The sequence below is a fragment of the Leucopleurus acutus genome (assembly GCF_964270905.1).
Source record: "Leucopleurus acutus genome assembly, chromosome: 1".
Classification (NCBI taxonomy): domain Eukaryota; kingdom Metazoa; phylum Chordata; class Mammalia; order Artiodactyla; family Delphinidae; genus Leucopleurus; species Leucopleurus acutus.
Window position 1 is genome coordinate 132,247,525 of NC_139142.1, and position 27,900 is coordinate 132,275,424.

The 27,900-nt window shown below is 40.6% G+C and overlaps 1 protein-coding gene across 2 annotated transcripts; it reads left to right on the forward strand.

Moving 5' to 3' along the window:
• Positions 1-70: 70 nt before the first annotated feature.
• Positions 71-26,340, forward strand: APH1B (aph-1 homolog B, gamma-secretase subunit; the record flags this gene model as incomplete). 2 transcript variants are annotated; one of them, XM_082851860.1, is made up of 6 exons in its annotated part: positions 71-183; positions 1,567-1,737; positions 6,773-6,843; positions 7,660-7,782; positions 13,320-13,447; positions 26,171-26,340. In XM_082851860.1, the coding sequence occupies 6 exons, from the start codon at positions 71-73 to the stop codon at positions 26,336-26,338; spliced, it is 774 nt and encodes a 257-aa protein (XP_082707986.1). In that variant the 3' UTR covers positions 26,339-26,340. The 2 variants fall into 2 exon arrangements, with proteins under 2 accessions (XP_082707986.1, XP_082707987.1); XM_082851861.1 differs by lacking the exon at positions 7,660-7,782.
• Positions 26,341-27,900: the final 1,560 nt, after the last annotated feature.

Below are 27,900 nucleotides of genomic sequence, written 5' to 3' on the forward strand. Positions count from 1 at the left end.
GCGTCCACGCTACGCCCCCGCGTCCACGCTGCGTCCACGCTACGCCCCCGTGCCGGCTTCTGCGGTCGCCATGACGGCGGCCGTGTTCTTCGGCTGCGCCTTCGTTGCCTTCGGGCCTGCGCTCGCCCTCTACATCTTCACCATCGCTACCGAGCCGTTGCGCATCATCTTCCTCATCATCGGGTAAGGCGGTTGTGCCGGGAAACCCGGACCTGGGACTCCCCTCCCCCGCCGGGGGTACCGGCGATACCTGGCGTCCCCACAAAACGGCTCGTCCTCGTTGGGCTTTGGAGCGGAGAAGCGTTAGGAGGGGGTAGAGCGGAGACCCCACTCCCCTGGGACTCTTCGCCCTGCTCCGAGGGTCGGCGAGAAAAGAGCAAGAGCCCCGCGACCCCAGAGGGCGAGCTCTAGGGAAGGAGAGCACATCGTGGGTCTCAGAAAACCCTGACGCTTGGCTCCCGAGTTTTTGCCTAGGGTCCGTGGATGGGCGTTAGTGAGTCATACATTAAAACTGTATTTAAAAAATTGTGGATAACTTCAAATATCCATCTTTTATTTTTTTGGAGGGGGAGGTCCCTAGTTTCCCTCAGATTCTGACAGGCATCTGTAATCCCAAGCGAGTTAAGAGCCCTTAAGCACCTGGGGATCAGGTGCTTTAAAACATACCGATGCCCAACACTTACCCCTCCCTGAATCGACTGAATAGGAATGTCTAGGGGGTGGAATTCGGACTTTTTAAAAGCGTCCCAGGTGATTCAGGTGAGCGGCCAAAGGGTAGAAACCTGTGAAAACTCCGCAGCACCTGTAGTACGTCTCCTTGCAGGAGCTTGGTCAATACCGAACTCTGGTGGCGAATGTGATCATAATCCCAGCTTTCACCTGTCTGGCAGCTCTTACTGGAGCTCCCCTACGACCTTCTCCACCACTGAGTCTCACTTGGCACCAGGAGAAACAGCCAGGCGAGACCAGTGAATCCCACCTTTTCTGAGCTTCCTCACCTCTCACAACTGTATTGAAAATGCTGCATCACACCTGTCATTTAAAAAACAATAGAGATTTGGGCAAGAGGTCTGTAAAGCTTGTTATAATCATTAAAATCCACAGGAATGTTGTAAAAACCAGGCCTGGAAGACTGATGTAGATCAGAGCACAGGCTTTCAACCTCTGGATTTTAAACCAATCGCTCTGTTAATAGAGATGTAGACATTTTCCTGGAAAAGACATTTGCACATCAATGGGCAAAGCTTTAATTAGGAAGCTTAGCAAATAACCAAGTTTCCAGACAGACAGTCCTTGGCAATTAGTCTGCAGATGTATTTACAAATAGCAGGGTCACTGAAAAAAGTGATTTTTAAGAAAAATCTCAAATTCCTCTTGGCCTGCATGTTTATTTCACCAGGGAAACTGCACCATTGATTAGGACCAGTTGGTTAAGAGCATCACTTCATGAACACTTTTTTTGTCAGGAAATCTCTTCCTTCTCAAGCAGGGTTTTTTCTGCTTTTAAATCATTATTAGTCCTGTTCACTTGTAACTCCCCCTCCCCCCCCCCCCACCAATTTTCAGAGCTTTCTTCTGGCTGGTGTCTCTGCTGCTTTCTTCCTTCATTTGGTTCATGGCAGCAACCCTTACTGATAACAAAGATGAACCAAGACAGAGAGATCTGCTGATCTTTGGAGTGTTAATCTCAGTCCTTATCCAAGAAGTGTTCCGGTTTGCATATTATAAACTTTTAAAGTAAGTTAAACGCTTTACCTTTTTTCCCAGTTTTATTTGAATTATGATTTAGTAGTTTGAAACATTAATGTATTATTGTATTTGAAGGTCCATGTCTTCCTGCATAGTTCCAAGCCAAGGGATTGTACATTTCCAGCCTGAAAATATTGAGTATTTTAACTTGTGGACATTCATTCCTTCCTTCACTCGTTCAAAAAATATGTCTTGAGAATTTGCTCAATGCCGTGCATACCCTAGGTACTGAGGATATATCATGATTAAAAGACAGTCTCATGGTGGTAATATTATAGTGGGAAGAGATAGACAACAAATGAATAAACAAGAAAAGACATTGTATATTAAAAGACAGTAAGTGCCATGGAGAAAAATAAGCTAGAGAAATAGTCATTGAAACAAGAAGAACAAAAACTGTTACAGATCAGAATTTATACGCACTTCTCTTTGACATCACCTAAAATAGATAATTCTTATGGTGATTATGCCTGCCATTATTCTGACTGTATTAGGGAGGAACAGGGGTTCATTTTGTGATATGTCGTTTGATTTCATGTCCAGAATAGAAAAATACATTAAAAGAAAAAAAAAAGCCGTGGGCATGAGTTCCCTTTTTAGGCCAGAAAGTAGGTCATCTGTAGGATCCATGAGGATCTCACATGAAACCGTTTTGAAACACAGCTTAAACTTGGAACCATATTTTCTTTCAGTTAGTCATGAGATTGGCTTTGATTATGTAGTAAGGCTTAGTTAGTAGAGTGATAAATGTGCTATGTCTTCTCATCTCTGCAAATGGGATAATTAAAGCACTTCATGAATTTCATGGATGCAACCAAGACAGAACCTCAATAACATCTCTTATAATAGGCTTCTGATAATTTGTTCTTGCCAATATGCCAGGCCTTCTGTATTTTTTACTTGTTGCTTTTAATAACAGATATTGAAATTTAATAACAAAGCAATTTAAATCCCGAGTAGAAAACCAGGAAGCCGGTGCTTAGAAGCAAAAGTCATATCATATCTGAGAAAAAGTTTAAAAATGAAATTTCCATTAGTTCCTGGAAATATTAAAGAACAACAAATAAAAAACATAACATTTCAGGTTCCATGGTAATACAATACCCTTAACAGATGGACATTCAGATGTGGTTGAATGTTTCTGGTATGCAGCAGTTACTACTATTCCAAAATTTAATTTTAACTGTAGAATATATTAAGGTAATAAAAATCTCCTTCTTTCTGACCTCTGCCTTGCACAGGCAAATGCAGTCTCTGTCGCACGGTTGTCATCTTGTCTCTTTCAAGGCTAAACATTCCTCATTTCTTCAGCTGGCCCTCAGGAGACATGGATGTGACTTCCAGACCTTTTCCCATCTCTGTTCTTTTGTGTCAGTGGACACCCCTTTTTGTTGGTGCCTGGGATTTACCTGTGCCTGGAACCCAGCACAGTACCCTGCTGTGGTCAAAGCAGTGCAGAGAGCAGGGTCCTTCCCACCCTTGACAGGGCACTGTTCTCTTAACTCAGCCTTGGGTTGGACTGGATTTTCCTGTCTCCAACATCACTGGCTCATGTTGGTTTTGCATTTACTAATTTCAGTAGTTTTTCATAGATCAGGACGTGACTTTAATAACCCCTTAGGACTTGAGGTTCTAAAACCTCACTTACCTAGAGTGGCTAAATGGGTATCTGCTGTTCTTCACTATTGTGTTTCTTCACGGTTTCCACCTGAAAAGCAACCCTTTATTGGCACTAACCTAAGGTTCCAAAGGACTACAAGCTGAACATGGGTTGCCTTTTTTTTTGGCCACGGCTGTGTGTCTTGTGGGATCTTAGTTCCTCCACCAGGGACTGAGCCTGCGCCTTGGGCAGTGAAAACATGGAGTACTAACCACTGGACCACCTGGGAATACCCCATGGGTTGCCTGTTTTTTTTTTTTTTTTTTTTTTTTTGGCTGTGCCGAGAGGCATGTGGGATCTTAGTTCCCCGACCAGGGATCGAACCTGCGCCTCTTGGAGTCTTAACCACTGGACTGCCAGGGAAGTCCCAGAGTTGCCATTTTTAATAGGGCAGTGAGGGCATAGGGCCACATGCAGAAGGAATTATGGCTGTCAGTCTGCAGGCTCTCATGCCAGGAAATTCACAGAAGCCTCTTTGGCCTTCTGGGGAAACCATGTTTGCTCCTCTGAAAGGACCTTTGGAGATTTGCAAACAAATAATAGGACAAACCTGTATTAACAGGTGCCTTTACAAAATGCATCTGCTACAAACCTTTGGAATATGGTACAGTGTTTTCCTAGCACATTTTAGAAATGTTGGATGTTATGTAGTTACATGTTAAAACAAGTTTGAGAATTATTATGATACTTTATTAATGACTAACATTTATATAGATGCATTTAAGTTGCTGTCTTAGGCTTTACTACATTCAGATATAGGAACTTCAGTTTAATCAATATTTTAACTATCTCCACTGCCAAAGTAGGTTTTGAACTTTTAAGTTTAAAGTACTGCCTCAATCAAATTTTCACTATCTGAATTTGGTGCCAAGATTAAAATGTGGAGAGCTTGCACCAGTTTTTTTACATATATGGAATTGAATCAAAGTATTTATCATTGTAGTCCAATATAAATTTATTTCATGGCTTAGGTCTTAGGACCAGTACTTCATCTTGAATGAATGAATTGTCACTTTCAGCCTAGCAAAGAATTGCACTGTGAGAAATTGACATATGGCCACACGTGATAGCCCTTTCTACGTTATTCAGAAGGAAAAAGAAAAATCCAAGTTATGGTCCTGCGCATTGCCTAAAACATACATAAGAATTTTTTGGCTTCGATTAAAGCTTTTGTAATTTAGTTCAATTGTCTTATAATGCTGATACCATAAATATTTGGTAATTTGAGAAAATCATTTATAGAAAAATAATAAGATAATCATTGCTATAATGTCTTAAAAGACATAAGTCTATTTTAAAAATTTTCTAAAATAGTGTTTTTACTTTATATGCATATTCCTTGGTACTTTCCCTCTCTTACACACACATATAAAGTGAATCAGAACAAACAAGAAAGCTGGTACGATTTATCATTTGTTTTTCAAAGTTTATATTTAAAAAATTGAGTTTTTTGTTCTTGGAAACAATAATAAACGCAAACAAAGAATTTTCCACTTCAGTAAAATGGTCAGATTAAAATCACCGTCACACACACATACAAAAAATCACCGTCACTTACATCATCAGTTGTGTGATGTATCCGTCAGGAACACGGAAACTGATGGTGTTTTGTACTTTTTCACTTCCTAATGTTGACCCTAGACCTTAAATTTGTATCTTTAATATATTTGTGATAGCAGTACTTTGTTATACTAAATAGCAAAAATCTTTTATTCATTGCTGAGCAATTTATATAAAACAGAAATCCTCCAAAATTTATTGATTCTATTATACCATTATATCTGTTTCTTGATGGAAGTTATTGCTATTGTATAGGTCTTTAAGCATTCATTAGCCTTTAACCACATTCCTGTGACAGGTAAGTTTATTTAGGAAAATTTCACATTTCAGGTGGTTACTGCTCCAGAGAAAGAAGATGACAGTCACTTAAATTTTGGCTCATGTCCCTGCTACCAAATGATGCTTCCAAATGGAGAGCACTGGATTGGCAATTGTTTCTTTTGAGTCTAGAAAAGAAAAAGACCTTTTTTTTTTTTTTTTTTTTTTGGCCGCATCAGGGATCTTAGTTCCCCTACCAGGGATTGAATCTGTGCCCCCTGCATTGGAAGTGTGGAGTCTTAACCACTGGACCGCCAGGGAAGTCCCAAAGACCTTCTTCTTTATGCTTATTACTATTTTGGTTGAATTCTGTATTGCCTTAATGTAGTCAATATTTATATTTATGTCATGAGATAGGCTCACTGTAGTGAATATACATACCTTAAAATTTAATTAACACAATACCCATAATATAATTTCCATGTTCTGGTTAATTTTCTACTCTTAGAGTTAACCGAACTCATTTTTGTTTCAGCACTTGTTGAAAAATTCTTGTAAAATGTTTGGTTCCTTTATTGCTTTAATAAATATACTTTAAATATAATTTAAATATCCTTTGTGTCAGGATTGTTGTTGCAGACTTTCTAGCCAACAAAGGGTAGCAATAGTGACAAGAGTGGAGCCGGCCTGCTGCAGTCCTCACGCATTTGTGTGGGGTGCAGGGGCTCATGGTCAGTTTGCAAATTGTCCACGACAGAAGCATGGATATGATCACTCTGAAGATCATTTCTTATTGAGCGGTAGTCTAATGTTTCATTCAGGTATTCATTTATCTTCTTTTCTGAGGGTAGCATTTTATTCTCCCCTGATTACTTCTCCCCTGAGGCCTGACTGGGGTTATGAAACAAATAATGTTTTCGAATCAGAAGACCATTTGATTAGGTATCCATATGAGAGTTCACACTGTCAGTGTTGCAGGGTTTAAGAGTAAGGAGAGATGGGATGAATAATTATCAATCACTGGTAAAGGTGGCTTCTTTGAGCAATTGTTGCATGAACTAGACTTCGAAGAGAGAGTACCACTTAACGTTCTATGGAGTGGAAGGTAGAAGGGAGAGTGGCAGAATAAGTCTAACCCAGGCGGAAATACAACAAAGTACCAAAGAAATGGAATAGGAGATACAGTACTTTGGGAAGAGGAAAAATTCAGAGTGGTAGATGCCATAAGATGTTGAATTAAATGCTTGCTAAGCTTAGTCATAAGTATTGCTTTTTTTCTGTATCATTAAACTCAATCCCTGATGGCTTGTTTACTTATATTCTTCTTATTTTTCCTCCTCTTTGTGAATGTCAGATATAGGCAAAAGTTGGTTGGAAATTTTGGTTGACTTTAGTTAATTGAAAACTTGCTGTGTTCGTTTAAATGGGTTTTAGATTTAGAGTATAATGTGATCAAAAACCTCATTAAGTATCTGGATTTTAAAATATCTTATGTGTTTTTCTGGTATACTACCTAAAAAAATTATCTGTGTGGTTTTATTTTAGAAAATCCAGTGAGGGTTTGAAGAGTATAAACCCAGGTGAGAAAGCACCCTCTATGCGATTGCTGGCTTATGGTAAGTTAGAACTGCAGAGCCTCGTAAGATAAAAGATCAGACTTGACATAAAAGCCATTTTTATCTTTTAAATCTTTGTAGGTTTCAGGTAGTATTTTACTACCACATTGGCCTGTTGGTGTACATTGTTTATTTTTCTAGCTTTCCAGGGCCCTTATGTAAAGAAAAGTGATTGCAGGTGACCCTTATCAGTGTCTCCATTAAATACTAACCAGATTTGACAGTTAGGTTTTTTAACATGTATACACTCTAGTTAACAATTTCTAAGTGATGTTATTGTTACATTCTTTGGGTTGTTTCCATGACTTTGTACTGAGAGGACTCTTCATATTAATACAGTTATACCTCTTTGTATTTTTCTTTCAGAATTATGGTTTAAAGGTTGGATCCGGGTCCCTAAATTGAGTCACCCAGATTGACCCAGGGATCCCTCTTTACAATACAGTCACCCCTCAAGCTCAGTTCCGTCAAACTTAATTCTACAGATTCTGTTGTCATGAATTAAAGTCAGAGCTACAGTATCGTATCCTTCTGTCTCGCCTATCCCTTTGGAGCCTTTCTGGATCTCTTTCTTTCTTTTTTCATTTCTCTGCTACATTTCACTGACCATTTCCTTTCCTCTTTCCTCCCCACTTCTCTCTCGGTTCATCATTTAGCCAAGCGCTTGCCTTTTCTGAGCCAGCTTTCTACTGCTTCTCTAACAGCATGTGCACCCTTTTTCCTTCAGCAAGATAGTGTTCCCTAGTCCTTGGGAATTTGATTTGAAGAGAAATCACAGCATGAGTAAGGTTTAACAGTGTTTTCCTTCCTCTTTAGTTTCTGGCTTGGGCTTTGGAATCATGAGTGGAGTATTCTCCTTTGTAAATACCCTGTCTGACTCCTTGGGACCGGGCACAGTGGGCATTCATGGAGACCCTCCCCAGTTCTTCCTGAATTCAGGTATGTGTCTGGTAGCTGTGAATGTTCAGATTTATGATCTAAATGATCATGCTTAGTGGAGTTCCCCAGCTTAGGAAATGAAGTGAATAGAAATTCATGTTATATCTTCTAAAGGCAAGATACTGTTAGACACTGTGATGGAAAGGACCTAGGAAAATAAAAATTACAGTTAGAGTATTGTAGAATTTTACAGTGGAACTAAGCTTGCATAAAATTTATTTTTCTGTTACTATACTAACAGTGTTGCTGTATAGCTGATATATTGTAAGTGAATTTTTATAGGCTATATGCTTTTTTTGTTTTTGTTTTTATTTCTCTTCACTGTAGCCCTAATCTTTAGTTCATTTGTCATCTTGGCCGCTTTTTGGAGTGGGAAGTATAATTTAATCTTGAAATTGAGAGGAGAGAAAATAGTTCTTATTTAATGTGAGGTATGGGCTTCCCTGGTGGCGCAGTAGTTGGGAGTCCGCCTGCCGATGCAGGGGACACGGGTTTGTGCCCCGGTCCGGGAAGATCCCACATGCTGCGGAGTGGCTGGGCCCGTGAGCCATGGCCTCTGAGCCTGTGTGTCCGGAATCTGTGCTCCGCAATGGGAGAGGCCACAACAGTGAGAGGCCCGCGTACCACACACACACAAAAAATGTTAATGTGAGGTAATGTCATATATCTAAAAACGTATATTTAAACATATATATATATATATATATATTTAATTTTAACTGTAACAATCCATATTCCCTGTTCCTTAAGAACTGGGACACCAGCAGGAACTTAGAGTCCCTTGTTCCTTCTCACTCCTCCCCTACAGGTAACTGTTGGCCTGATTTTGTGTTATTAAGTCCCTGGGTTAGCCAAGTCTGAAAGTTAGGTTTTTAACATGTATCGATGTTTTACTTTGAAGGTAAAACCTGCAAGGTTTACCTTCATATGTGTATCTGGAAAAAAAAAAAAGAAAATTTAGTTTTCTTGCTTTTGAACATTTAAAAATAAATTGTACTATATTCTTTAAAAAAAAGAAATTGAGAGGAAAAAAATAATAGATGAGTTGACCTTTATCCAAAGATGCAGGTAAAAGGACCAACCCATTTCAAACCGCTTTTCATCCACCAGATGAAAATTGTCCCCATGATGCAGTGGTCACACATTTGAGAGTTGGTAATATACATAATTAATATAAGCTCTCTCCTAAATTACACAAGAAGAATCTTTTAAAAAATAGTTTAAAAACCCCACTGTATTTTTTTGTCTTCACAAGTTGTATCGTTGAAGTAAGTGACCCTATGCACAGATTCTTTTAATTAAATCATTAATTTATCATCTTATTAAGAATAAATAGAATCCTTTCAAAAAAAATTTATCATCTTTACTAAAGTAATTTCTGTCTTCAAGGAGCTTATCATCTTGTAGAGGGAATAAGACCAAAAAAGTGATTAAGCGTTTCAGTGCAGTTTAACATAATAATAGAAAAGATATAAGGAGGTATGACCAAATTAAAAAAACAAATTGCTGCAGTAAAGAATTGAGAGACATGCTGCACGTTATAGTGGTCCCCAAACCCAGTGGACCCTTGTTCATCATTTCAGTTCAGACCTTGGTATCTCCTGTCTAGATTACTACCATTAACTCCCACCCGGTTAGTCCTTCCTCAACACATTTTCCATGGGAATCCATCCTGTATACAGCCCCCCAAATGACTCGTCCCTGTACAAAAATGTATAAGGGCTTTTCAAGGCCTACAAGTTACTCAGGGCCCTTCACGTCCGGCGGCAAGTTAGAGGACAGGAAAGTATGTCAATGGAATGGGTCCTACTTATTTAGTTGCGCCCCCAACATAGCAAATTATCTTCCTTTTAAACATTCCATAATTAGAATATTTCTGACAGTCTTAAAAAATGAACATAATAATGAGTATTACATTTTTAGAACAACTGTAATATTAATGCTAAAATCTGTTACCATCCAATATAAGTTAATAAAACATACCCAGGAGGGGATGTTACTGGTGCAGTTTTCTATATTTTCTTAAATCAGTCTATTAGACTGCTACATAAGCATTTTTTTTTTGTCTCTCAAGTAGCAGTCTCCTAATGGAACTTATTTTTCTACCAGATTCTGTCACTAGATGGCGCTAATTCCCTTTTGTGAACTAGGCTGTTTTCATAAGATTGGCTTAAAATGATTCTTTTGGAAGAAAGTAAAAAATGTGCTAGCAATTTGGGGATTGTATTTGTGATTTCTATAAATTCAAAGAAAATAAAGTGTTTTAATATCTTTAGCTGAGTTAGGACGGCAGGCTGACCATGCTGTGGATGTATACCTATAGAGTCAAGAATAGCTGTTACTTTATCATGTGCTAGAGTTTATTTGTTGTAACATCATTCTTTGGAGCATAACCTTTGAATTAAACATTTAAGAAACTACTTATTGCGTTTAAAAATAATAACCCCAAATTTGCATGTATTTGCGTTTATTGCATATATTATTTGTAACTGCTGCTGTTACCATGTATTTAGGCATGAGCTCCTTTTAAATTTTTCAGTTAAATAGTTTAACATACTCCATTATAAATGCCTAAGTAATAATCAGGAATATGGGGTATAATTAGTATGTCTATGTTAGGACAAGATGTACAATATATGATACCTGTATGTACATAGGTTTTCATGTGACAAGTCAGCATAGTTTACAAACTAAATGTATCATAAGTTAATTATTTTTTTTGTAGTTGTGTAGTAGGCTAACGTTAACTTTTATTAGAATCATTACCGTGTCTTGGTTATTCTGTATATAGGCAAGGTATAGGAATTGGAGTCTTAATTTCAAGTCTTACCCTGGCTCATTAATTTAGTATTTTGGGCAAGTCCATTTGATCATTTAATCACTCATTCCACAAATAATTAAGTATTTTTATTTAACAGCCCAGTTAATGTTTATATGTTCCACTCATAGCAGGGAATAAAGACAAACAGCTGATTACAACAAAGTGTGATAAATACTATGATGAGGAAGAGCCATGAGTGCACAAAAAAGCTGTAACCCCCTCGGGTGGTATTGTACTTCTCCTTTGTAGTACTTACCACATTTGAAATTAATTGATCATGCATGCACACATGCAGTATTCCATAGAAAAACCTGTGTGTGCGCCGATCAAGTTCAGTTTCAGTTGCTTAAGAATCTTGGATAAAAAATGAGCAGAAGACCTAAACAGACATTTCTTCAAAGAAGATATACAGATTGCCAACAAACAAATGGAAGGATGCTCAACATCACTAATCGTTAGAGAAATGCAAATCAAAACTACAATGAGGTATCACCTCACATCAGTCAGAATGGCCATCATCAAAAAATCTACAAACAGGGCTTCCCTGGTGGCGCAGTGGTTGAGAGTCCGCCTGCCGATGTAGGGGACGCGGGTTCATGCCCCAGTCCGGGAAGATCCCACATACCGCAAAGCGGCTGGGCCCGTGAGCCATGGCCGCTGAGCCTGTGAGTCCGGAGCCTGTGCTCTGCAACGGGAGAGGCCACAACAGTGAGAGGCCCGCTTAACGCAAAAAAAAAAAAAAAAAAAAAAAAAATCTACAAACAAAAAATGCTGGAGAGGGTGTGGAGAAAAGGGAACCCTCCTGCACTGTTGGTGGGAACGTAATTTGATACAGCTACTATGGAGAACAGTATGGAGGTTCCTTAAAAAACTAAAAATAGAACTACTGCACGACCCAGCAGTCCCACTACTAGGCATATACCCTGAGAAAACCAGAATTCAAAAAGAACCATATACCACAATGATCACTTCAGCACTCTTTACAATAGCCAGGACATGGAAGCAACCTAAGTGTCCGTCGACAGATGAATGGCTAAAGAAGATGTGGCACATATATACAATAGAATATTACTCAGCCATAAAAAGAAACGAAATTGAGGGGGCTTCCCTGGTGGCGCAGTGGTTGAAAATCTGCCTGCCAATGCAGGGGACACGGGTTCGAGCCCTGGTTTGGGAAGATCCTACATGCTATGGAGCAACTAGGTCCGTGAGCCACAATTACTGAGCCTGTGCGTCTGGAGCCTGTGCTACGCAACAAGAGAGGCCGCGATAGTGAGAGGCCCGCGCACCGCGATGAAGAGTGGCCGCCGCTTGCCGCAACTAGAGAAAGCTCTAGCACAGAAACGAAGACCCAACACAGCCAAAAGTAAAATTAATTAATTTAAAAAAAGAAACGAAATTGAATTATGCGTAGTGAGTTAAAAAAAAATGGTTCTGAAGAACCTAGGGGCAGGACAGGAATAAAGACGCAGACGTAAAGAATGGACTTGAGGACACGGGGGGGGGGAAGGGTAAGCTGGGATGAAGTGGGAGAGTGTCATGGACATATATACACTACCAAATGTAGAATGGATAGCTAGTGGGAAGCAGCCACATAGCTCAGGGAGATCAGCTCGGTGCTTTGTGACCACGTAGAGGAGTGGGATAGGGAGGGTGGGAGGGAGACGCAAGAGGGAGGAGATATGGGGACATATGTATATGTGTACCTGATTCACTTTGTTATAAAGCAGAAACTAACACATGATTGTAAAGCAATTATACTCCAATAAAGATGTTAAAAAAAGAAAGAATCTTGGATAATTACTGCAATTTCTTATATTTTTGTCTTCCATTGTCCTTAAAAAAAAATCCAAGGAGAAATTTCACTTTAATGAGAAGACTTGTTTAAATTGAAGACACTCCTTTTTTTTAAATTAATTAATTAACATATTTATGGCTGTGTTGGGTCTTTGTTTCTGTGCGAGGGCTTTCTCTAGTTGTGGTAAGCAGGGGCCACTCTAAATCGCGGTGCGCGGGCCTCTCACTATCGCGGCCTCTCGTATTGCGGAGCACAGGCTCCAGACGCGCAGACTCAGTAATTGTGGCTCACGGGCCCAGTTGTTCCACGGCATGTGGGATCTTCCCAGACCAGGGCTCGAACCCCTGTCCCCTGCATTGGCAGGCAGATTCTCAACCACTGTGCCACCAGGGAAGCTCGAAGACACTTCTTTTAATTGAGAAAAGTTTCTCAGGGACCTCCCTGGCAGTCCATTGGTTAAGACTTCACGTTTCCAATGTGGAGTTGAAGGTGTGCTGGTTTGATCCCTGGTCAGGCAACTAGGATCCTACATGCTGTGTGGCGTGGTGTCGGGGGAGGGTGGGAGTTTCGCAATTAGTGCAGAAGGCTAATTTGGAGAAAAGTTGATTAAATATCACAGTAGTCTTATTGCATTCCTAAGAGAAACTCCTTGAAAGCCAGATCCAAGTTGACTTTTTGTTTTCACAAATTCATGTTCTAGATGAGAAGCTGTTTCAGAGTTGGCCCCCTGGTTCAGGAATGTTGCTCTCAGAGTTACTATTCAAGCAAATATGTGTCAGGGTCCCACTTCTGTCAGATAGGGTTGAACCCTCACAGTAATGTGGTGTACCCCAAGAGCGTTGTCCCAGGACTAGGTGTTTAGTGGGCTTTGGGGTTTGTTGTCCTGTGACTGGGCACTAATGGTTGCCTGTCTTTCAGCTTTCATGACGCTGGTGATCATATTGCTGCACATGTTCTGGGGCATTGTGTTTTTTGATGGCTGTGAGAAGAAAAAGTGGTACACCCTGCTTGTAGTTCTTCTGACCCATCTACTGGTGTCAGCCCTGGTGAGTATTGCTACCGTTCTCAAACCGGTTTTTGGAGCTCAAGTCTGCATATCTAAAGTGGTAGATTCCACTTTGAATGAAATACATGCTCATAGGAAAATGAGGAAATTCAGAAAAGTCAGTTAAAAGAATGAATGAATGAATGATAGATAAATCATCTTTCTTACCATAGAAAGATAACAATTTGTTGGTTGATCTCATAAAAGTTTTTTGGTGTCTTATTTTGGTATGTGTCTTTCTTTTAATGAGTAGAGTCAAACTGAAATAGGCTTGCATTATGCTTATGTTATGTAACACATCTTAAAAAATTTCCATGTTATTATAAATCCTTTTAATATTTAAGTTTTAGTGGCTTTAGATCATTACATAAAGTTATAGTTTGCTTAACTGATTGATAACTTGTTTTTCTACTTTTGGTTATTATAATGCTGTCTGGAACAACTTTGTATGTGAAACTTTTTCAATTCATTGTTTACATTCCAAGGAATTGATTTTTGAAGTCAAATGATGTGAATATTTTTAAAGCCCTTGATGCAAATTGCTAAAATACTCTGTACAAGGGTTGTACTATTTTTATGCATTCTGATGAATGTCAAGAGTAACCATCTTACTCTCTCCTCACTGACATTATAATGCCAGTTTTCAAAAGTAATTTAAAAAGAATACTTGACTAGATGTATTGTTTAAGCACTGTTTAATGGTTTGGTCTTAGTTTAATTGTAACGTGTCATATACTTACATCAGAATTATCCCAGCCACTGCTTTGTCCAGACCTTTATCATTTCTCACCTACAGTATTGAAAAGCTTCCTTCTGATGGTGTCCTGCCTCATGTGTCTCTCCTCTCCATCCATTTAGAGTTCATATCAGGTTTTCTTATACTGGGCTTCTTGTTCTCTGTTCCATCTAAAAAACAATCTCATTGCCTTTCTTACCTAAAACCTTTCAGTCATACAGGATACTAAAGTTACCCTTAATATGACGGCAGCTATGTAAAGTCAAATCTTTCTTTTTTTTAATTTTTAAATTTTATTTTATATATTTTTTATACAGCAGGTTCTTATAAGTCATCCATTTTATACACATCAGTGTGTACATGTGAACCCCAGTCTCCCAATTCATCACCACCACTCCCACCCGCCGCTGCTTTCCCCCCTTGGTGTGCATACGTTTGTTCTCTACATGTGTGTCTCAATTTCTGCCCTGCAAACTGGTTCATCTGTACCATTTTTCTAGGTTCTACATATATGTGTTAATATACTATATTTGTTGTTCTCTTTCTGACTTACTTCACTCTGTATGACAGTCTCTAGTTCCATCCACGTCTCAAGAAATGACCCAGTTTCGTTCCGTTTTATGGCTAATATTCCATTGTATATATGTACCACATCTTCTTTATCCATTCGTCTGTCGATGGGCATTTAGGTTGCTTCCATGACCTGGCTATTGTAAATAGTGCTGCAATGAACACTGGGGTGCATGTGTCTTTTTGAATTATGGTTTTCTCAGCGTATATTCCAGTAGTGAGATTGCTGGATCATATGGTAATTCTATTTTTAGGGGTTTTTTTGGGGGGTACGCGGGCCTCTCATTGTTGTGGCCTCTTCCATTGCGGAGCACAGGCTCCGGATGCGCAGCCTCAGCAGCCATGGCTCACGGGCCCAGCTGCTCCGCGGCATGTGGGATCCTCCCGGACCGGGGCACGAGCCCATGTCCCTTGCATTGGCAGGCGGACTCTCAACCACTGCACCACCAGGGAAGCCCTATTTTTAGTTTTCTCAGGAACCTCCATACTGTTCTCCATAGTGGCTGTATCAATTTACATTCCCACCAACAGTGCAAGAGGGTTCCCTTTTCTCCACACCCTCTCCAGCATTTGTTATTTATAGATTTTCTGATGACGCCCATTCTAACTGGTGTGAGGTGGTACCTCATTGTAGTTTTGATTTGCATTTCTCTAATAATTAGTAATGTTGAGTAGCTTTTCATGTGCTTCTTGTCCATCTGTATGTCTTCTTTGGAGAAATGTCTATTTAGGTCTTCTGCCCATTTTTGGATTGGGTTGTTTGTTTTTTAATATTGAGCTGCATGAGGTGTTTATATATTTTGGAGATTAATCCTTTGTCTGTTGATTCATTTGCAAATATTTTCTCCCATTTTAAGCATTGTCTTTTCGTCTTGCTTATGGTTTCCTTTGCTGTGCAAAAGCTTTGAAGTTTCATTAGGTCCCATTTGTTTATTTTTCTTTTTATTTCCATTACTCCAGGAGGTGATCAAAAAAGATCTTGCTGTGATTTATGTCAAAGAGTGTTCTTCCTATGTTTTCCTCTAAGAATTTTATAGTGTCTGGTCTTAATTTAGGTCTCTAATCCATTTTGAGTTTATTTTTGTGTATGGTGTTAGGGAGTGTTCTAATTTCATTCTTTTACATGTAGCTGTCCAGTTTTTCCAGCACCACTTATTGAAGAGACTGTCTTTTCTCCATTGTGTATCCTTGCCTTCTTTGTCATAGATTAGTTGACCATAGGTGCTTGGGTTTACCTCTGGGCTTTCTATCTTGTTCCATTGATCTATGTTTCTGTTTTTGTGCCAGTACCATATTGCCTTGATTACTGTAGCTTTGTAGTATAGTCTGAAGTCAGGGAGTCTGATTCCTCCAGCTCCTTTTTTTCCCTCAAGACCGCTTTGGCTATTCGGGGTCTTTTGTGTCTCCATACAAATTTTATGATTTTTTGTTCTAGTTCCATAAAAAATGCCATTGGTAATTTGATAGGGATTGTGTGGAATCTGTAGATTGCTTTGGGTAGTATAGTCATTTTCACAGTATTGATTCTTCCAATCCAAGAACATGGTATATGTCTCCATCTGTTGGTATCATCTTTAATTTCTTTCATCAGTGTCTTGTAGTTTTCTGCATACAGGTCTTTGGTCTCCCTAGGTAGGTTTATTCCTAGCTATTTTATTCTTTTTGTTGCAGTGGTAAATGGGAGTGTTTCCTTAATTTCTCTTTCAGATTTTTCATCATTAGTGTATAGGAATGCCAGAGATTTCTGTGCATTAATTTTGTATCCTGCAACTTTACCAAATTTATTGATTAGCTCTAGTAGTTTTCTGGTGGCATCTTTAGGATTCTCTGTGTATAGTATCATGTCATCTGCAAACAGTGACAGTTTTACTTTTTCTTTTCCAATTTGTATTCATTTTATTTCTTTTTCTTCTCTGATTGCTGTGGCTAGGACTTGCAAAACTGTGTTGAATAATAGTGGTGAGAGTGGACATCCTTGTCTTGCTCCTGATCTTAGAGGAAATGCTTTCAGTTTTTCACCATTGAGAATGATGTTTGCTGTGGGCTTCTTGTATATGGCCTTTATTATGTTGAGGTAGGTTCCCTCTGCCCACTTTCTGGAGAGTTTTTATCATAAATCGGTGTTGAATTTTGTCAAAAGCTTTTTCTGCATCTATTGAGATGATCATATGGTTTTTATTCTTCAGTTTGTTAATATGGTGTATCATATTGATTGATTTGCGTTTATTGAAGAATTCTTGCATCCCTGGGATAAATCCCACTTGATCATGGTATATGATCCTTTTAATGTGATGTTGGATTCTGTTTGCTAGTATTTTGTTGAGGATTTTTGCATCTATATTCATCAGTGATATTGGCCTGTAATTTTCTTTTTTTGTAGTATCCTTGTCTGGTTTTGGTATCAGGGTCATGGTGGCCTCATAGAATGAGTTTGGAAGTATTCCTTCCTCTGTAATTTTTTGGAAGAGTTTGAGAAGGATGGGTGTTAGCTCTTCTCTAAATGTTTGATAGAATTCACCTGTGAAGCCATCTGGTCCTGGACTTTTGTTTGTTGGAAGATTTTTGTTTTTGTTTTTTGCGGTACGCAGGCCTCTCACTGTTGTGGCCTCTCCCATTGCGGAGCACAGGCTCTGGACGCACAGGCTCAGCAGCCATGGCTCACGGGCCCAGCCACTCCGCGGCATGTGGGATCTTCCCAGACCGGGGCACGAACTCGTGTCCCCTGCATCAGCAGGCGGACTCTCAACCACTGCACCACCAGGGAAGCCCTGTTGGAAGATTTTTAATCACAGTTTCAATTTCATTATTTGTGACTGGTTTGTTCATATTTTCTATTTCTTCCTGGTTCAGTCTTGGAAGGTTATACCTTTCTAAGAATTTGTCCATTTCTTCCAGGTTGTCCATTTTATTGGCATAGAGTTGCTTGTAGTAGTCTCTTAGGATGCTTTGTATTTCTGTGGTGTCTGTTGTAACGTCTCCTTTTTCATTTCTAATTTTATTGATTTGAATCCTCTCCGTCTTGATGAGTCTGTTTAATGGTTTATCAATTTTGTTTATCTTCTCAAAGAACCAGCTTTTAGTTTTATTGATCTTTGCTGTTGTTTTCTTTGTTTCTATTTCATTTATTTCTGCTCTGATCTTTATGATTTCTTTCCTTCTGCTAACTTTGGGTTTTGTTTGTTCTTCTTTCTCTAGTTCCTTTAGGTGTAAGGTTAGATTGTTTGAGATTTTTCTTGTTTCTTGAGGTAGGCTTGTGTAGCTGTAAACTTCCCTCTTAGAACTGCTTATGCTGCATCCCATAGGTTTTGGATCGTTGTGTTTTCATTGTCATTTCTCTCTAGGTATTTTTTGATTTCCTCTTTGATTTCTTCAGTGATCTCTTGGTTATTTAGTAACGTATTGTTTAGCCTCCATGTGTTTGTGTTTTTTACGTTTTTCCCCTGTAATTGATTTCTAATCTCATAGCATTATGATTAGAAAAGATGCTTGATATGATTTCAATTTTCTTAAATTTACTGAGCCTTGATTTGTGACCTAAGATGTGATCTATCCAGGAGAATGTTCTGTGTGCACTTGAGGAGAAAGTGTAATCTGCTGTTTTTGGATGGAATGTCCTATAAATATCAATTAAATCTATCTGGTCTATTGTGTCATCTAAAGCTTCTGTTTATTTATTTATTTTCGTTGTGGATGATCTGTCCATTGGTGTAAGTGAGGTGTTAAAGTCCCCCACTCTTATTGTGTTACTGTCGATTTCCTCTTTTATAGCTGTTATCAGTTGCCTTATGTATTGAGGTGCTTCTATGTTGGGTGCGTCTGTGTTGATAATTGTTATATCTTCTTCTTGGATTGATCCCTTGATCATTATGTAGTGTCCTTCCTTGTCTCTTGTAACATTCTTTGTTTTAAAGTCTATTTTATCTGATATGAGTATTGCTACTCCAGCTTTCTTTTGATTTCTATTTGCATGGAATGTCTTTTTCCATCCCCTCACTTTCAGTCTGTATGTGTCCCTAGGTCTGAAGTGGGTCTCTTGTAGATAGCATATATATGGGTCTTGTTTTTGTATCCATTCAGCGAGTCTCTGTCTTTTGGTTGGAGCATTTAATCCATTCACGTTTAAGGTAATTATCGATATGTATGTTCCTATGACCATTTTCTTAATTGTTTTGGGTTTGTTTTTGTAGGTCCTTTCTTCTCTTGTGTTTCTCACTTAGAGAAGTTCCTTTAGCATTTGTTGTAGAGCTGGTTTGGTGGTGCTCAGTTCTCTTAGCTTTTGCTTGTCTGTAAAGCTTTTGATTTCTTCATCAAATCTGAATGAGATCCTTGCTGGGTAGAGTAATCTTGGTTGTAGGTTCTTCCCTTTCATCACTTTAAGTATATCATGCCACTCCCTTCTGGTTTGTAGAGTTTCTGCTGAGAAATCAGCTGTTAACCTTATTGGAGTTCCCTTGTATGTTATTTGTTGTTTTTCCCTTGCTGCTTTTTCTTTGTCTTTAATTTTTGCCAATTTGATTACTATGTGTCTCGGCGTGTTTCTCCTTGGGTTTTTCCTGTATGGGACTCTCTGCGCCTTCTGGACTTGGGTGACTATTTCCTTTCCCATGTTAGTTAAGTTTTCGACTATAATCTCTTCAAATATTTTCTCTGGTCCTTTCTCTCTGTCTTCTCCTTCTGGGACCCCTCTAATGCGAATGTTGTTGTGTTTAATGTTGTCCCAGCGGTCTCTTAGGCTGTTTTCATTTTTTTTCATTCTTTTTTCTTTATTCTGTTCTGTGGCAGTGAATTCCACCATTCTGTCTTCCAGGTCACTTATCTGTTCTTCTGCCTCAGTTATTCAGGTATTGATTCCTTCTAGTGTATTTTTCATTTCAGTTATTGTATTGTTCATCACTGTTTGTTTGTTCTTTAATTCTTCTAGGTCTTTGTTAAACATTTCTTGCATCTTCTCGATCTTTGCCTCCATTCTTTTTCCAAGGTTCTGGATCATCTTCACTGTCATTATTCTGAATTCTTTTTCTGGTAGGTTGCCTATCTCCATTTCATTTAGTTGTTTTTCTGGGGATTTATCTTGTTCCTTCATCTGGTACATAGCCCTCTGCCTTTTCATCTTGTCTGTCTTTCTGTGAATGTGGTTTTTGTTCCACAGGCTGCAGGATTGTAGTTCTTCTTGCTTCTGCTGTCTGCCCTCTGGTGGATGTGGCTGTCTAAGAGGCTTGTGCAAGTTTCCTGATGGGAGGGACTGGTGGTGGGTAGAGCTGACTGTTGCTCTGGTGGGCAGAGCTCAGTAAAACTTAAGTTGGCTTGACTGCTGTTGGGTGGAGCTGGGTTCCCTCCCTGTTGGTTGTTTGGCCTGAGGCAACCCAACACTGGAGCCTACCTGGACTCTTTGGTGGGGCTAATGTCGGACTCTAGGAGAGCTCACGCCAAGGAGTACTTCCTGGAACTTATGCTTGCCAGTGTCCTTGTCCCCATGGTGAGCCACAGCCACCCCCCACCTCTGCAGGAGACCCTGCAACACTAGCAGGTAGGTCTGGTTCAGTCTCCTATGGGGTCACTGCTCCTTCCTCTGGGTCCCGATATGCACACTACTTTGTGTGTGCCCTCGAAGAGTGGAGTCTCTGTTTCCCCCAGTCCTGTCGAAGTCCTGCAGTCAAATCCCACTAGCTTTCAAAGTCTGATTCTCTAGGAATTCCTCCTCCTGTTGCTGCACCCCCAGGTTGGGAAACCTGACGTGGGGCTCAGAACCTTCACTCCAGTGGGTGGACTTCTGTGGTATAAGTGTTCTCCAGTCTGTGAGTCACCCACCCAGCAGTTATGGGATTTGATTTTACTGTGATTGCGCCCCTCCTACTATCTCATTGCGGCTTCTCCTTTGTCTTTGGATGTGGGGTATCTTTTTTGGTGATTCCAGTGTCTTCCTGTCGATGATTGTCCAGCAGCTAGTTGTGATTCTGGTGTTCTTGCATGAGGGCGTGGGAGCATGTCCTTCTACTCCGCCATCTTGGTTCAGGACCATAAATTCAAATCTTAATGGAAAAACCACTGGCGAGAGAGTGCGTTAAAATATTAACAGCTTTCATTTTTGGGTGGATTCTTTATGGGTTTTGGCATGTTCCAAATTTTCTACTATGTACACTTTAATAAACAGAAAGGAAGTTGCAAGAAAAAGGAAATATCCTTTTTATGGATCCAGTTGGCCATTCATTCATTTGACAAATAGCCTTCTATGTTCCAGGCACTGTTCTAGGAGAACAAAACAATTTAGTGAAAAAAACAAAGACCCTGCCTTTACCATCTAGTGCAGAGAGAGGCAGTAAGCAACAGACATAATAAAAAGTTTTATAGTATATTAAAATTGATAGGTGCTGTGGGAGAAAAGGGAAAGTAGAGCAGGTTAAAAGGGTTCCAGATTGTGTGGGCTGGGGCTGTTGAATTTTGGAACTATGTAGTCAAAAGTAGGCTTCATTGTGAAGGTGACATTTGAACAAAAAAGTCAAGTTGGCCATGTGGCTGTCTGGAGAAAGAGCATCCAAGACTCAAACAGCCAGTGGCAAAGTCCTAAGACTAAAGAACATGCTTGGCATGTTTATGGAAGTGAGGGTGACCAGAACCAGTAAGCCTGGGGAAGTTAGTAGCAGATACTGTCACAGATTTGAGGTTGGGGATGGAAGTAGAGGTTGGAAATGAGAAGCACATCTAGATAATGCAAGACTTGAGCTTTTTACTCTCAGTGAAATGGGAGTCATTGTAGGGTGTTGAGTACAAGGACATGACTTGAATCACGTTTTGAAAGGATCGTTTTGACTGCTGTGTTCGGAGTAGACTGTAATGGGGGAAGAGATTACAGTCATCAAGAGAAAGGTGGTGACAACTGGGGTGAGATAGCAGTGGAAATAATGAGAAATGTTCAGATTCAGGACATATTTCTGAAAGTAGAGCCAATAGTATTTCCTGACAGACTGGATAAGGCAAGGGAGAGAAAGAAGAGGAGCCAAGGATGTCTTCAGAGTTTTGGGCCTGGATAGCTAGAAGGATGGAGTTGCCATCAGCTGGGATGGAGAAGCTTGTGAGGGAGATCAGGAGTTCTCCTTGGGCACGTTACCGTGGGGGCGCCTATTGGACATTCAAGTGGAGAAGGCAGTTAGGCACTTGGATGAAAAAGTCTGGAGTTTGGGAGAGAAATCCAGGCTCGAAGAGATGAGTACAAGAAGTGAGTATAAGCAGACAAGAGAAGAGGCCCAAGGACTAAGGCCTGGGGCATTTCAGCCTTGAGGTTGGGGCAAGAAGAGGAGCCAGCAAAGGAGACTGAGAAGGAGCAACTTAGTGAAGTAGAAGAGCGGCAGGAGCCAGGTGTCCTGAAGCCAGGTGTGTTGGGGAGGAGAGGGCGATGAGCTGTAGCAGAGGCCAGTGGAGTAAAACCCAGACTTCTTTGTTTGACATAAGCCTCTTACTGATTTTACTGGTGCACAACGTACCTCTTGCTGCTCCCATAGTTCACACCATACCCTCCATCTAAACTGATCCAGTGTGGCTCCCCAGCAGGGAGTGCCTTTGTTCGCGCTGTTTTATCTGCAATGACTGCTAACCTAGGTCAGTTTGGAAAACTCCTGAGCATTTCATGTGAGGCCTCCCTGGAAAAGGTGCACATTTCTGACTCAGCAGTATCACTAGCCCTTATTTATAGCTGTGTTATAACCCCCCTCCCCGGCCAGCATTATTTGATTTGATACAGTTTTTACATCTACCTCTCTAATTAGAGTTTGATCATCAGTGATGGGACCTTATCTTGTCACTCTTGGTATCCTGAATCCAAGGGCATGTGCAGGCAGGGTGAGGGTGAGGACAGTGAGGTGCCTTGGAGGCACTCCCCCTGCTGCCGCTGCTGGGCAGAGGTGACAAACTGACCCAGTCAGAGCCTCTTGTTTGTTAAGAAGAACCCATCTCCCCACCTTACCCTGGCCCAGCACAGGAAGTATCCTTTCTTCTATCAAAGGCCAGTCCCTCCACTTGGGCTTTAGACCTAATTCCTTCCTACTTAAGGACTTTACTCCTTTGACTGTGCCCTCTCTCCTACATCACCAGCCTGTCCCTCTCTTCACCAGCATATAGACATATCTTAAATAAAACTCTTCATTGTTGCCTATTCTCCTTCGAGCTATGACTTTTTTTTTCTGGTTCCCATTGCAGCAAAATTTCTCAAAGAGTTATCTCCGCAAACTCTGTCTCTGCTTCTTCTCTCATGCTTCTAGCACATTTTGCCTTCTGTTCAACCACCCTTCTAAGACTGCTTTATTTTTTTATACAGCAGGTTCTTATTAACTCCAAGTCTTTTAAGCTTGGTCTTCCTCAAGTCTTTTTGTATCTCATTAAATAGCACCACCATTTACCTAAAGCCAGAAACATGGAAGTCATTCTTAGCCTCTCCCTTTCCCTCACATTCCATCCACTAGCAACTCCCATCAGTTCCTATCATCTGCTCTCTCCACCTCTACCACCATCACCCTGGACTAAGTCACCAACCTGTACTCTGCTCATTCAGTGCAGAGTCTTCCTAACTAGTCTCCCTGCTTTCACCATAGCCGTTGTGGAGCACAGGCCCCGGACACACAGGCTCAGAGGCCATGGCTCACGGGCCCAGCCGTTCCGTGGCATGTGGGATCTTCCCAGACCGGGGCACGAACCCGCATCCCCTGCATCGGCAGGAGGACTCTCAACCACTGCGCCACCAGGGAAGCCCCCTACACATCATTTATATCAACTCTCAGGTTCTCAGCTGCAATGAACTCTTTGCCCTCCTTTGGTTCCCTCCCTTGGTCTACACCAGGCTGGCTCCCTCCTCCTCCTGTAAGTCTCAGATTAAATGCTGCTTCCTCAGTGCCTTCCTTGACCCCCCCCCCCCCCGCACCCCAGGTAGATCGCCTTGTTCTTACCTAATGCTAGCACCATCTCAGTTGTAGTTATTCTGTCCTAGCATTCATCACAATTTGGAATTATTTGTTTCTTCATTCATTACTTGTCTCCCTTATTGGTATATAAGCTCCATTAGGATAGGCACTGTGGTCTTCACTAGTACCTCGCGGCATCTCATCAGCAGTTTTTAAATGAACTTTTGGAACCCTCAGCAGTCGTGCAGCTGAAAAAGATGCTGTTCCCTCACGTTCCCTTAATACTAAGGATTTTTACTAATGTAACCTGTACTTGTCTCACTTTCTTGCTAACTCTAAGAGCCAATTAACACAGAAATAGTTAAAAACTGGGCCCTGGTTATGTAACATCTATCTTCTGTTGGGTATTTCATTAGGTCTGCCTTCTGATTACCTTCTACGGTTGCCATTTGAATATATTGGATTGGCCAAAAAGTTCCTTCGGTTTTTACGTCAAAATAAAAGATACATATTTCATTTTCACCAAGAACTTTATTGAACAGCATGTTCACTGTTCTGTTCCACTATCTTTTGCTATTTTTCAGGCAACTTCATAATTCTGTCTTCCTAAAACTGATTATCTTTTTGAGCAAAGAACTGTTCCAGGTGCCTTTTATAGTCTTCCAGGGAATTGAAATTTTATCCATTAAGAGAATTTTGTGAAGACTGAAATAAATGGAAATCCAAAGCTGCAATGTGGTGAATACAGCGGAAGAATCAGAACTTCCCAGCCAAGCTTTAACAGTTTTTTGCCTGGTCATCAAAGAAACATGTTGTCTTGCATTATCCTGATGGAAGATTATGCTTTTTCTGTTGACTCATTGCTGACGCTTTTCTTTGAGTGCTGCTTTCAGTTGGTCTAATTGGGAGCAGTACTTGTTGGAATTAATCGTTTGGTTTTCCGGAAGGAGCTCGTAATAGAGGACTCCCTTCCAGTCCCACCATCTACACATCACCTTCTTTGGATGAAGACCAGCCTTTGGTGTGGTTGGTGGTGGTTCATTTTGCTTGCCCCACGATCTCTTCCGTTCCACACTGTTGTACAGTATCCACTTTTCACTGCCCATCACAATTGGTTTTAAAAACGGGACGTTTTCATTACGTTTAAGTAGAGAATCGCATGCGGAAATACGGTCAAGAAGGTTTTTTTCACTTATATGGAGCCCAAACATGAAAGCGATTAACATAACCAAGCTGGTGCAAATGATTTTCAGTGCTTGATTTGGATATTTTGAATATGTCAGCTATCTGCTGCGTGGTATAAAATTGATTGTTGTCAGTTAATGTCTTGATTTCACTGCTATCGACTTCAACTGGTCTACCCAACTGTGGGGCATGGTCCAGCGAGAAATCTCCAAAAAGAAACTTCGCAAACCACTTTTGACACGTTCGATCAGTCACAGCACCTTTTCCATACACTGCACAAATCTTTTTTTGCATTTCGGTTGCGTTTTTACCTTTCTTGAGATAATAAAGCATAATATGCTGAAAATGTTGCTTTTTTTCTTCCATCTTCAATATTAAGATGGCTACACAAAAAGTCACCAATTTTGATGTCTTTTTTTAAACGCATGCTGATATGACAGCTGTCACATACAATCTAACAAAATTGTTTTGAATGAAGTTAAAGACAACTAAGTGCTACTACAGCCATCTTACGGAAAAAAAACGAATGAACCTTTGGCCAACCCAATATTTTCTCTCCACAGACCCGAAGAGAAGCTTGGAGGCCAGGTTACAGTTCCCACCTCTAAAAAGCTGTCCTTTTGCTCAAGGCAAATAAACTCGACGTCTCAGCCTTCCTGCATCTTCACCAGCCCTGGGCACTTCCCTGCCCATCCTCAGCTAGACAGAGATGCCCCCTGCCTCACTCTAGTCAAAAACTCTCCTACAAAAAAAAAAAAAAAAAAGCTCTCCTACACCTAGCATCTTTTCACTCTGGGAGCCAGATCTGGCTTCACTTTTCCTAGCTGCCTAGCCTGTCGAGTCCTTAAATCTGAGATCGTTCTTCTATGAAATGGGCCCTTAGCTCACAGGTTATCATCGTGGAACTGGAATGTGTGACCCAGGTGATAAGTCCACAGCACAGCACGTCGGGCACGCTCGATGCCCTTCCTGCTGCTGCCCTCAACGTGCCGCGTGTGCCATGGAGACCAACACGGAAGACTTGGGGAAGCTGGGACAACACTAACTCTGCCCCATGTGGCATTGATTGTTATCAGGACTATTCTCAGATACCCTGTGCCAGAACGTGTCATGAGCGCCTTACTGGTGTTATTTTAGCTTCACCTCAGTCCCATTTCACTTACACAGAAACAGACTTACGGGCTAGTGTCTGTTGACTAGGTTAGTCCTATGTGTCTTTGTGGGTGCATGACATACATCGTATGTTTGGTGGAACACACCTCAGCTATTGAAAGTGTTTTATATTTTCCTTTTCCTTTGGTTAATCCACATGTTTAATAAGCTTGCTGTTATTTTCCCCTTGCAGACCTTCATAAGTCCTTATTCTGGATTAAATCTGGTGTTGGCATACATCATCCTGGTGCTCACGGGCATCTGGGCCTTCTTTGTTTCTGGAGGCAGCTGCCAAAGCCTGAAACTCTGCCTGCTTTGCCAAGACAAGGGCTCCCTCCTCTTCAACCAGCGCTCCAGATAACCTCCAAGGACCAGCGCTTCTCAAACAGTAAGCTGCCTCTTTAGAGGAAGCGCAGTGGTGCCTTTTTCTAAAAATCCCTTTTCCTGGTGGAATTAGAAAAAACCAAACTATCTAGATACAGCATGGCTTTCATGCAATAGCTTTCTGAAAGGGATTCATCCGTGGTGTGCAGCCAGGCTGCACATTAGAAAGAACTACCTGGGGAAGCATAAAGAATACTGATTTCTGGACTGCACCCTCCAGATTTAATTGGTCTGGGCATTTGGTGATTTTTTAAAACTTCCCAGATGACTCCGATGTGCAGCCAGGTTGAGAACCATCGGTGTCCAAACAGGAACTTCCTGAGAACGCCGTAAGTGAATAAGAATCAGATGTTTAGCTGTCTCTTAACTCAGCCTGCTTTGGGCAAGTGAGTATCTGAAGGTCAAATCCTGGTTAGCCTTTGTCGTTTCGAGTTTTGAAGTCACAGAAGGCTAAAGGGCTATTATCTCTGTGAACTGTTGTCACATCCTTCACTGGTACCCTGTTCTATGAGAACATGGTAGGCCGTGCTTCTAAATATAATAATACATTGCTCTGACTAACTATGATCATTTAACCAAAGTAAGCTATTGATTAATAGACTGTATTTTCCTCTAGTTTTTTCATTCTCGATTTTGCTTGTTTGAAGCATTACATGACATTACATTTTTGACCATAGATTATGTTTCTTTAACTAAAAACCAATTATTTTCCAACTTCCTGGGAAGATGATATAAAACCAAGAATCTTTGTGCAACTTCTGCAAGTCTTTCCTGGGCTCAAGGCTTTCCATGGGCTCTGCCCCAAGGCAGTGTTTACCAGCTAAGTGCTTGCTGCCGGACTAGTTGAGGTGAAGCCTGTTGTTCTATCTCTGAGCAGCTCTGCAGGTTGCTGAGTGATGTACCCTGGAACAGGCTTCACTGGAGCTGGCAGAAGTTTACAAAAAGCAGGAGGAAAACAAGCTAGTAGGGTGGTGTTGACGCTTATAATTTGCTCCTGTGGTATTAACTAGTACTTCTCCCCAGATGGTGTAGTGAAAAATTGGAAATACGACTAAAACTGCCAAATTCACGCTTTTAACATAGCCCATATAATCTTTAGATCTTGTAAATGTCTCTGGGTTTTGCTGACAGATACAGCATTCCCTTTATAGGAATATCTAAGATCTTGCTTCAGCTTCCAAACAATGCTTTTGGTTTCCTTTGTAAAGAGCAATTGTTCCCAGTTGATGGCTTTTAGGAAGCTGATGGTGTGAAATGTAAATTCCCTACACATTTAAGTGAGAAGCTCAGTGAATCCCGTATGTGCAGTACAACAGCCAAAAGAAATAGAAGCAGCAAATGAGAGGGCTCACCAGTGACGTGACAGATGGGAGAATTTGACAATACTGTGGTGGGGAAGAATAACAGACATGTTTAAAATGGAAACGCAGCCAGTATTTTGGGTTAGCCACACATCATTCCAGGGACCAGAACCTTACATGTGAACTAGACCTTTATCAGAGAAATCCCCTCTCATGTTTAAATTATTTGAATTTTTCA